We start from the raw sequence: 11,626 nt of genomic DNA, 5'->3' as shown, positions 1-11,626 counted from the left end.
GCTTCGACTATGTGCTGCCGCCCATCCTGCAGTGTCAGGCCGGGCACCTGGTCTGCAATCAATGCCGGCAGAAGCTGAGCCTCTGCCCCACTTGCCGGGGCTCTCTTACCCCAAGCATCCGGAACCTGGCCATGGAGAAGGTGGCCTCGGCCGTGCTCTTCCCCTGCAAGGTAAGGGGAGGAGTGGGGGATCTGGGAGAGAGCGAGGGGTGGCAAGGGGGTTGGAATAGGGGGGTGTCCGGTAGGCCCAGCAGGACATCCCTCCCCCCCCGCCCCAATCCCCATCTCCCTGCCCTCAATCTTCAGGCTTTCCCCACACACACTTTTTCCTCGGAAAAAAAGAAAAGGGGGGTGGCACAATGGTCAAAACAAGGGAGAGAAACTTCTCGTCGCAAAATTTGTCTGCTCTTATCACAATTAGTCCCCACTGCCAGTGGAAAAGCTTACCAGTTTGGGCGTTTTGGTATAAACATGGCTTTGAAACATAGTGGTTTTCTTTTGAACGGCTGAGCAATACTCTTTCAGACTGAATAACTAAGTTTTTCAGTTCCAAAATGTTGCAAACCAGTTGGGGTAGGTACAGTTTCACTTTTGGGTCTGCACTGGCCTCGGATTTGCATGCTGAAGGGACCAAGGAGGGGAAAGCAGATCGATACAGAATTTGCTGGTGGGTTTATGTCTCACCTTCATTGCTAGTGTGAAAGAGAAATACTGCAGCTCATGAGAAGACATTAAGGAGCGTTCTAAGCTTCATTAAATAAAGGTTTGCTTGGCAGCTTGCAGAAGGCAAGGATATAAAAAATGGCTATACCAAAGATACCCTGAGAGTCTCCTGCAACAATACGTGGGACTCATCCAGAGACACTGCAGACAGCAAAGCTCTGCAAAGCCTTAATTTGCAGCTGGTCTGTATCTCCTTCTTTCCTTTATTTCTACCCCACCATAAACACAGAATAGAAAGGGAGGTACTCACTGGCCTCCATTACCCAATTTCACAAGTCTGCACGTTTCTAAAGTGAAACAAGATGATGGGAGTGCCACCAGCCTTTGAAAGCAAAACTTCTGCTTCTTTCTCATTCACTGAAAATCCTGCTCTAAATGTTGTCCTAGTATTTGCCACAACCAGTAGATAAAAAGGCTAGACCTTTTTTTCCCTCCCCCAGTTATTTTAACCTATGCTCAATGATTAAAAAGTGGTTTATGGAGGTAACAGAAACTGTTCGTGTCTCTTGTTAGCTCCCTGCAGCCCTCCGTGGGAAGGGCAGGGGCTGGTAAGCTGTCAGGTCAGTAACACCACCTGAATTAGTCTTTTTTTTCAAGTCTGTTCTGTTGCAGCACTATTCCAAGTATTAAACATTGAAGTCTCTTCTCTTTAGTGAGTTTTCCCTTTAAAAGAACTAAGCAAACTGCTCTAAGGTATGCATCCTTACTAATAGATGTTGACCAGGATGGCAGATATGTACATGCAGGCAATGCTGAGCAGGTCATTTTTATGTCTTCCTGGAGCCCCTCAATGCTTGTACCTCTGTAGTATCAAAAGCGCTTTAAAAACATAAGCTGAAGCAATGGAGGGGCAGATACAGGAACTGCTGGAGCTGTTGCTAATGTGGAATATGAGAACAAAGTTTTAACATACGGAGCTGTGCATGGCAAGGTGAGGAGCCATGGTCAGGTTGGCAGTGGGACCAATGTGGCCAGAGCGGGCGCAGGGAGAGCTGCGAGCAGGCTTACTCCACCTCTACCTGGAAAAGCCAGTCCCTTGAGCAGCTGTCCCCAGCCCCACAGGAGCATCATTGAGGATGCACAGGGAGTAACAGTACCTGCAGAGCAAATTGTCTGTGTTGGTTCCTGCAGGATGGTGTGGTCCATGGTGAGAGCGCCATCTGACCTGGGGGCTAGCTGTCAGTGACTTGCAGAGCTTTTGATAGCATGGGGCTGTTTTACTGCTCACCCTTAAGTGGGAGGTGGCAATAACAGGTGGAGCATGGTGGTTGGACACAGGTCCTCTCTGCTGAACACAGGTGCAGTGGGTCAGTCTCATCTGTGGTGGCTGGCCTTTCCCACTTGTCTTAAATGAAATGGACCAGAGTCCTCACAACCCTTCATTGTTGTGAGCCACAGCTCTGCTGCCTGCAGGATGCCAGTCTGTCCAGCAGCCAAACCAGCAGGCAGGAGTCCTACTGGCTTATCCCCTTCTTGGTTATGGACTGGGAGAGATTTGGCTCTGACCTGGTAGTGTTTTGGTGGTCTCTGCAATAACCTGAGGAGCAGCACGTGCTTTATGCTGTGCTGGTCAGCATCTTGGAAGCTGCAGCAGGCAGGAGGCTGTGGACTCCAAGCTTGGGACTTGGTTTGCTTTCTTGGTACAATGCCTGTGAGTTAACAGCTGGTAGAGCTGGAGAGTGACTTTGACCCAGCAGTTGTCAGTGTGCTGCACCTCACTGCTGCCCAGTGAGATGCCAGTGCATGCAGGGGTGGCAGCAGGCCCCGGCCCCAGCTGTGTGTGCGGGGCAGCCAGGCAGCACTGCCAGCAGGATGCCAGGTTCCCCCGTGCCACGCTGCGGTGGTCACAGCTGCGCCTGTGAGTTGCCTAGCTCAGACCATGGCCCCAGAAACATGACACTTGCGGAGCCCCGCATCCCAAACCTGGCTGTGGTACAACCCATGTGGGAGCATGCATCCTCCCTGCACTCCAGCATCCGCTCACAAGTTCTCCGCCCCTCGCTCACTGGGCACCCAGAAGCTCTTCGCAGAGGTGTAAATAAGTCTCTCCTCTACCCTCACACGCCCTCTCTTTTATGTGGATTTTTTTCTGCTGTGAGCAATTCCTGCTCTGCTGCTTTCACTGTTCCCAAGAGCTGCAAAGTGAAATCAGCACACATTAATGCTTTTCACTCTTACTTTCTGGGCCCAGAAACAGTGACACACTGTCAGGGCTGTAATTCTCAGTCAGTGTTACGTAGGTCACAGGCAGCTGGCAGGGACATGACCCACCATGTCCCTCAGCAGTGGACATCCATCGGGTGCTGCAGCATCACAAGGGGTTTCAGCAAGAACTGCCCCATTCTGCAGCAGCATGTAGCAGCTTGCTGGGGCCTGGCCCTGGTCTGACTCACCTGGGGGTTTCACCACATTAAAGGAACCTGATAGAAGCTTTCAGAGAGAGAGACGGAGGGAAAGTCAAAGCTCCAGAAAATGTGAAAGAACAAATAGAGGAGCTGGTCTGTCCAGAGGAGGTCCCTGCACTTCTAAAGGCAGCTGTGAATGGTGCTTGAAATAAGTAGGATCAAGACAGGACAGAGCTGATAGAAATTTCAGAATTGGTGTTGCCTGTGGCTATAGCTGCTTTGAGGGTTATTCCTCTTAATATTTTTCAAGAATTACAAGTTATTGCATCTCTGGGCTATATATGGCTTCTGGAAAAAAATCTATAGGAGGATTTATATCTTGCAGTCACAGTAGAGTTACTGAAAATATAAAATGCCTATTAGTGCTGTAAGCAATCTGCAGAAGATAAAATGCACATCAAACACATTAATGAGTGCCAAAAGGAATTGTTTTCTTTCATCTTTTAAATAAGTTCAAGTGGAAAATAATATAGACGTGCCCTCTAATGATGAAGCTGACTTAATTTGGACATAGATCCTTCTGTAACTCTGGGGTCCTATATGGACTACAAAAGAAAATAAATCTTACGAAGTGGAAGCTTCTTGAACAGACACTGGAATCCATTTTCACAGCAGTTGTGTGAGGTACACTGTGATCAGTAGCTGCTAAACTTGGAACCGTGGCCTGGCTAACTGAACAGTGTGGGGCAGGGGGTGTTTCTCAAGTTAACCACTTCATCCAAAGTCTATGAGGAAACAAGTAGAGTTGCGAGTGTTCTCCGTTGTCACCAGCAGAACTGCAGTCCTTGTGTAACCATGAGCATTAAGGCAAGATCTGTGCCCTGCCATGTTTTGCTAGCCTGTTACAGTGGGGCTTGACAGACAAAGGTGTTCATGCTTGAGTGATCTTGGCATGACATGGGACCAGCATTCCTCATCTGCCCCGTGTAAAACAGCAGGCAGTTATGGCTTGCGTTTCAGGGAATTAGAACTTGCCACCAACATACAGAGGCAAAAACTAGCCCAGCACTAAGGAAAGAATATCCAGTAGCAAATTCAGTGTTTGTTCACGCTCTGAGAGCAGCCCAACTGGGCAGCTGTATGGATGGCATTTAGCAGTGTATAATGGGGAATAAATATTAAAAAAAAAATAAATACCACCACCTCCCCAAAAAAACCCAAACCTCCTGCATAAGTATACCAGTGAATTCTCACTGTTGTGATTAATTCAACCTAAGTTTTACTTAAAGGAAATGACTTTTCTACTTACTGCATACATTAAAAAAAATCTCAGTACATGGGGCTTTTTCAGGGATTGAACCCCCATTCTTACCAGCTTTCCTCAGAGTGCTGATGCTCTGCATCTTGGAAGCTGGGAGAGGTACCTTGCGTCAAGAGAGTATTCCAAAATCACAGCCATCTCTAACTGGAGGTACTGCCATGTTTTTGAGTTTCCAGGTGATTCTGGCCCTTTTGAAGAAAAGTGAATCCAGTTACTTCATTATACTGTACTCTTACACTTTGCTTTGTGGAAAAGTCTTTCTGCTTCTCATGACCAACACTTTGTATTTGAAAGTGGAAGGCACAGTAAGACTGTATATAAACTAACAAGTCTTAAATAATCACTTTTTTAAATTTTCTTTAGACAGGTAGTAGGAAGTAGCCAGAACCACCCTACATCCTTAGACCACTGCTGCTACACCATTAGTTCAAGAGAAAGCATGACAGGTTTCCCATGTAAGCAAACAACTTGCAAACAGAAATTGCATGTTCATGTTACTGTATCCAAACTTACTCCTGTATATTGTCCAGTGCTGCCTCTATGACCTCTTAAGAGCTTTAATTAAAAAAACCTATGTCATTTTAAAGATTTTAAGCAGATCTACTAAACCTAAGTAAGATCACACTTCCTATTTTCGACACAGTAGACTCTAGTAAAGGGGGAGGGAGGTTGATAAAAATGCAGTTTGTTTTGGTTTTAATTGAACAGATACCTGTTACACACAGGTGTCTGCTTACATCATGCTGTCTGCACATATGTACAGAGCTTGCATGCTGTATATGAAATGACAGGACATTCACTGGTCCCTTCCCAGGGGACCAGTAGCAGCAGACCCAGCACTGCTGGCAGAGCAGAGTTTGTAAGTGGTTTCTGCTGGGCAGCTGGCTGTGGCATGAGCTGGTTGCTTCACCTGTGCAAGGCTAGGGGAAGCATGGAGGCTTGCTGTTGGCTGGGCTGGACCTCACCATGATTGAGGTCCTAGACTAGGCTGAGCATCTGTGCCCAAGTTGCAGTAAATGCTCTGGGACGCTGGAGGGATCTTAAAAGCAGGGACAGATGTTTTATGAAGCACTGGAGGAGGGAAAAGCACAAAAGGGTCTCAGTCCTAGCTGGGTCCCTGAACATTGCTAACACGCATACACGAGCAGGTAGACCTCTTCTTTCCAGAAGCATTACTTGTATCTCAGGCTGCTTGTATACTAGAGGGAGAGTGTGCTGGCTAGACCAGGAGGGGGTTGGACTTGGCAGTCTATTCCTAACTCTACCACTGATTTCCGATGTGGCTTCAGACAAGTTACTTTAATCCTGTGTTCTTGCCTGCCTTAATTTACAGGGTTGGTAATACCGACCTACCTCTGCTGTGCACTTACAAGCTTAACTGATGTTTTCCAAATGCTTTAGGACACTCAGAAAGCTATCCTGTCAAAGTGAAGCTCAGAGCAGCACATGCAGAGTGACACACATGGCAAAAACAAGGCATGCTAGGTCTTGTATGTAGTGGCAAGTTCCAAGCTGATAATTTCCTCTTAGAAAGAGAATACAGTGCTAAACCATGAACCAAAACTAAACTGTGAAAACAAGTATGTTATACTTTCCAGCTTGGAATTCTAGAAATGATGAGAAGGGCAATGAAAAAGCAGAAAACAGTCATGCCAGCCCAGGCATTAGTGGCAAATCTGCCCTGTTAGCACTGTGCACAGCCCTGGCTGCCAGTCTCAAGGACACAGTAGGGGTGGAAAAGGTGTACAGGCCATAGCTCAAAGGTATCATATAACCTCTACACAGGGAGAGATGGAGCAGGCTTTTGAGGGGTATAATAAAGATCAGTGACCTTTGTCAAGCAGTATGAAGAACAGCAAATCAGTTTTTGCTGTTCATGGTCTTCCATCGCTGGTAGGGCTCCTTACCAGATGAAACCTGCAGCAATGGGTTAGGAAGCACACAAAAGCAGGTCCTTCTCAAAATGAAGGGAAAGCCACCGCTATTTGCTCCTATTGTTTTTACACTCTCCCTTCTGTAGTCATCACTGGTCACTTTCCCACAGACATCAGGTTTCACTTAATCAGCAGCTTGTAGATTCTTACTGGTTTTGTTAATTAGGTTAGGCATGGAGCTGTGCTCTTCAACACCTGGTATGATTGAAGTTGTTAACAGGGCTATGAACATGGGAAATTCCAGCATACACATACCTGGGTGGCTGCATTATGCAGCAGGGCATCAGGCACAGCAGACCATGCATTTTCAGGATGCCTTGTTCCACCTCAGAGCCCTGCAATAAAGCCATTAGCACAGGATTAAGCAGCAGTGGCAGACACTGTAAGTGAAGGCTCACATTAACTCTTTATGGCTTATCAACCAAACTCGAGTTTCTGTCCCAGTATTCCTAGCACCCTGTTCCCAGCATAGGTGATTTGCATCAGGACATTTAGAGCTGAAACTTCCTGCACACATATTATTCCAGAAATAATAATTTATACCTTGGTTGTATCTGTCCTCAAGAAAGTGTCACAGCATCTGTAAGCAGCCATGCATGCATGTTGTAACCTGCATGATAGTGGTAGCTGCGGTGTCAGTATCACTACAGATACCTACAGACTAGGAGAATAGGAGAGACCTTTATGTCTCAATGAAAGTACCATGAAAGCAGAGTGGTCAGTGTGGACAACTGAACTGACTGCAGAAAAAGAAAAATCAACCTCAGTTGGTTAAGCAAATTAACCCTTTAATGTCCAATGACATGAAGAGAAGTTAGATGGTACTTATTTGTGTGCTAGCTTTATGCTTAGTGAAAAGTCATCCTCTTCCACTTCTCACAACTGCAGTGTTGAAACTGTTCTAGTATTTAAAAAAAGCTGTGGGGAATCTGCATTTGAATTTAATGGGAGTGCTTTTGCTATGTGATGGTAATAAGGTACATCTATTAAAAATACTTCACTCTAGTTGCTGTTTGCTGAAACTAGAATCCTTTGTTCTTTTTAAAGAAAAGAAAAATCCAAACCAGGACCACTTCAGCTGATCTGGACCTATCAGATCTAACTACAACAGCAAATCTAACTACAACTCAGCTTTACGCTCCATTTTATCTAAGTGCTTGCATTAGGAAAAAAAAAAACAAACCAAAAAAACCCCCAAAAAACTACAACTACAAAAAGACAAGAAGAATTCATTTTTAAGTGGAAACAAAAATAAGTAAAGCTCAGCTCTGAATCCAGGGCTAAATAGAAGTATCTAATGTAAAATTTGAATTGAGAACAAGAGTTCTGGTTGAGCACCAGTATTTCCAGTTGACAGGTGGGAGCCGCAAACACTAGTGCTGGTGCCTTTCCTGATGGCTTGTATTTGGTCTTTTTCCAGTATGCCACAACAGGCTGCTCTCTGACACTCCATCACACAGAAAAGCCAGAACACGAGGACATCTGTGAGTATCGTCCCTACTCCTGCCCATGCCCTGGTGCCTCCTGTAAATGGCAGGGATCCTTGGAAGCCGTGATGTCCCACCTCATGCATGCCCACAAAAGCATTACCACCCTTCAGGGAGAAGACATTGTTTTTCTTGCCACAGACATTAACCTTCCAGGGGCAGTTGACTGGGTGATGATGCAGTCATGCTTTGGTCACCACTTCATGCTGGTGCTGGAGAAACAAGAGAAGTATGAAGGTCACCAGCAATTCTTTGCTATCGTGCTGCTCATTGGCACCCGTAAGCAAGCGGAGAACTTTGCCTACAGACTGGAGCTGAATGGCAACCGCCGCCGGCTGACATGGGAAGCAACGCCCCGCTCCATCCACGACGGGGTGTCTGCAGCCATTCTGAACAGTGACTGCCTAGTTTTTGATACAGCTATAGCACACCTTTTTGCTGACAATGGGAACCTTGGCATTAACGTGACTATTTCTACATGTTGTCCGTGATGTGTTTGCATAGCTAGTGAAACCTAGGCTGTCTGAACATAGTGCTTTATATTCATCAAGGGTTTTCTTTTTCTTCTTTTTTTTTTTTCTAATGATATTCAACTATGCCATCATGTATGCTAAGGTTCCTAACTAGCCAACATTTTTATCTTTGGAGAGAAGAGCAACAAGAGTGTCCTATAAGTAAAATGAGTGGGAAAAGGTCTTTTTAAATTCTTGGGTGCCTTAGGAAGATTCCCCACATGCAGTCACCTTTTTTAATTTAATTATATTTTATTTAAAGAGTGTTTCCATTAGACATGTGGCTTAAGAGACTTGAAGGACTGCATTCCTGTTTGGAGCACACCCAAAAGCCCTTTCAGCAGTTACACAGGCTTGATCTCTCACTGGTGAGCTTTAATAACTGTTTTTAGTAGGTGGGAAAGAAATCCAAGCAACCTCTCACAAGAGAGGTTGTGACTCAAAGGGGAACAATAGGTACTTCAGTGTTGATACTCTTATTTCCTGCTACCTTATTAAAAAGGGATGGGCATTGGATCATGTGCTGGGGTTTTGAAAGAAAAAGGGGGAGGAGGGGTTGGGGTAAAGCAGTGCAGGTTTCACAGAGCGTGGGAACTGCCAGCTCCTGTCCATGTTAGGGGAATGAGTGAGCCCAGCACACAGCACAACCACTCACAGCCAGGTACAGGTGAGAGCAGGAAGCACACATCCGATGCATCTCAAACAGCTAGAGCCAAGGCTGTAGTAATAAGCTGTCCATGTGCAGCTTTCCTTGGAGACATACTTGACTATTGATTATTGTAAAAGACTAATAATATAGTGAGAGCTTTATGGCCAGTGTCACATCATTTGCTATTTAAGTTTTGTTGCCATATTTACTTTTATTTTGTAATAAATATTTTGCAAAAACTACACTGCATAGCATGCTGTGCTAACACATGTGAGCACGGCAGTAGCTCTTGCTTCCTGGTTACTCTGTGCACTCTGCCTTGGTGGATCTGCTGGGCTTCCCCAGGAAGGGCCAGCTTACCCAGGTGAGCTCCCCCCTCTGCATCCCAGCTCTGCTGCCAGAGCGCGCCACATTGCAGTATGAGCAGGAGAACAGAGTGTGGATCTGAGTCCCAGGGGCAATAGTGACAGCCTGGCTCATGCAAACTGAAATCACAGTCTGTCACTGAAGCTGAATCTGCTGCAGCTCTCCCTCTGCAACCAGAGCCTTCTGTCTAAATTGCTCAAGAAAAATACTAACTCCACGTATTGGCTTTGCTGAATATTAAGATGTCTGCCACCTGGAAAACACAATGAGTTGTGATGTGGTACAGCCTGCTGAGTTATTTAGGAGTAGGAAGCCTCACGGCAGTGGAAAACTACATGTAAAGTGACAGATGAAGCTTGGTATGAATAATCATAATAAACAGTCCTAACTGCATCCCTCCAGGGAGGGGCTCCTTGGAATTATGACAGTCCTATATGCAAACATCACCCAGTGCCTGGTGGCAGTTCCCAGAAAAGCACAGAAGAGAATGACAAGGGCTGCATCAGTGAAGGGATGCTTGTTCTGGCCTCACGAATGTGGAAGTGATCACAGAAAAAGACCTCCCAAGGAATTACTCTAACCTCTTTGTGTGCAGTTCATATAGAGATTCTACATTTGATCTCATTTATACCATGCTGGCAGAACTCCAGCAGCATCAGCCTAGTGAACTAATTTACTCCTGCTTAAGCAGGATCAAAGTCAGGCTCTGTCTCTGACAGGCATTAACACTTGTGCTTTCAGCAGAACTTGTTAAGCAAGAATTCCTAAGGATTTGATTCATTTCCCCATATTTCAGCAACATATATAGCGGAAGATAAGAGCTTTTTTGTGTAAAACAAAACTGAAGTGTGTACTTGATTATACCAGGATTAAGGAAATTAATTATTCCAATGTTGCCTATAATACACATTACATAATTTGACACACATGATTTCATTAGGTCTTTCTATACCATTCAGTTCTGAAGGAATGGCAAACTTCTGTTACATCTCACACGCAAAGAACCCAACACCCAGTATCTTTTCTGACAGACTGAATTTAGGATAAGGAATACCTGAGCTGGTACTGCAACAAGTAATGTGTTTCCTCTTCAGACCATTAAATAAACAGGTGACATTCATTCCAGCACTCAATTAAGGTGTTCCAGGGTTTCTTCCTTACACAGCTGGTATGACTTCCCAAGAGTGATGTCCAAGGGCCAGAGGCACAAGAGACTTGCAGGGCACCAGCACCTTGCCAAGGGAAGCAGCATCATGTTCAGTAAACGTGTTAAAATTCCTCAAAATACTCAGAAAAAGTTGCTGAGGCCAGCCTGGTTTTCTTAGGAAAACTCCTGACCACCAACAAAGCAACTGGGCTTTAGGGTGGACAGTGAAACATACCCAGAGAAAGCTCTGCGCAGGAGCTGGCAGCAGCAAGGGAGCCCTCTGTGCTGCAGGAAGCCCTCCTGCTGCCCCGCCAGGCTACAGCTAATGACATGCACACAACAGCCCCTCTCAGCTGTACTGCATCACCACCCAGGTGCAGTTAATGACAGGCACCAATATGAGTGACCAAGATCTGTGCCTAGGAAACAATTTTTCTGTTGACAGTTCTCCCCAAAAACAATTTTCACTTTAAACACAAAAATGAAGAAACTCCCAGCGACTAGTGAATTCGTAGCAAAAATACAGCTCAACTTGAGAAGTTCCCACCTGCATCTGTGCCAGCACCAAGCCACGTGCTGCTGGGAGAGGCCCTTGCCTCAGCCTATGCCAGGGCACTGCAGGCAGGAGTGAACACTGTGGCAATACCAGGATCTGCACCAACAGGGCATGGCAGCGATCTCCCAGGACCCCGGTGCTACCGGGAGCTATCAGCACCAACGTGAGCTGAGCAGCATGTCCAGACACTGCGCTAAGACCACTGGCTGTGCCTCAACATACTCCTTCAGGTTTTAAAAACTACTAAGACTTACTTACTTTGTTGTGGAACTCATCAGCTCATAAGACAACTGCATGGTTTTATACAAAGTCCACATAATGCAGCACATACACGCTGTCCTAAGGTAACTGTAAAGCCTGTATTTGTTTGCAGATGACCTATCAGAAGGAAATTGCTTTCTTTGCTTCTCCAAGCTGCAAGTGCACATTCTTTGGAGGAGTTCAACAGTATCTAGCCCTATAGGAGACATCAGTAACCAATATATGACAAGCATATGATGCAAATCATAGAATCAGCTAGGTTGGAAAGGACCTTTAAGATCACCAAGTCCAACCTAACCACTGACAGCTAGAGAAGGCCCCACCCC

General features: G+C 45.7%; 1 protein-coding gene across 1 annotated transcript; it reads left to right on the top strand.

The window, feature by feature from the left end:
- Window positions 1-3: 3 nt before the first annotated feature.
- Window positions 4-8,308, top strand: SIAH2 (siah E3 ubiquitin protein ligase 2; the record flags this gene model as incomplete). The annotated part of the gene is made up of 2 exons (XM_010014889.1): window positions 4-170; window positions 7,743-8,308. Coding segments are annotated over 2 exons (725 nt in total), but the record flags the coding sequence as incomplete, so codon positions are not given.
- Window positions 8,309-11,626: the final 3,318 nt, after the last annotated feature.

Source organism: Nestor notabilis, unplaced genomic scaffold, assembly GCF_000696875.1.
Source record: "Nestor notabilis isolate BGI_N333 unplaced genomic scaffold, ASM69687v1 scaffold24865, whole genome shotgun sequence".
NCBI classification, from domain to species: Eukaryota; Metazoa; Chordata; class Aves; order Psittaciformes; family Psittacidae; genus Nestor; species Nestor notabilis.
The sequence above is the reverse complement of the archived record's forward strand: the minus strand, read 5'-3'. Positions and strand labels throughout refer to the sequence as shown.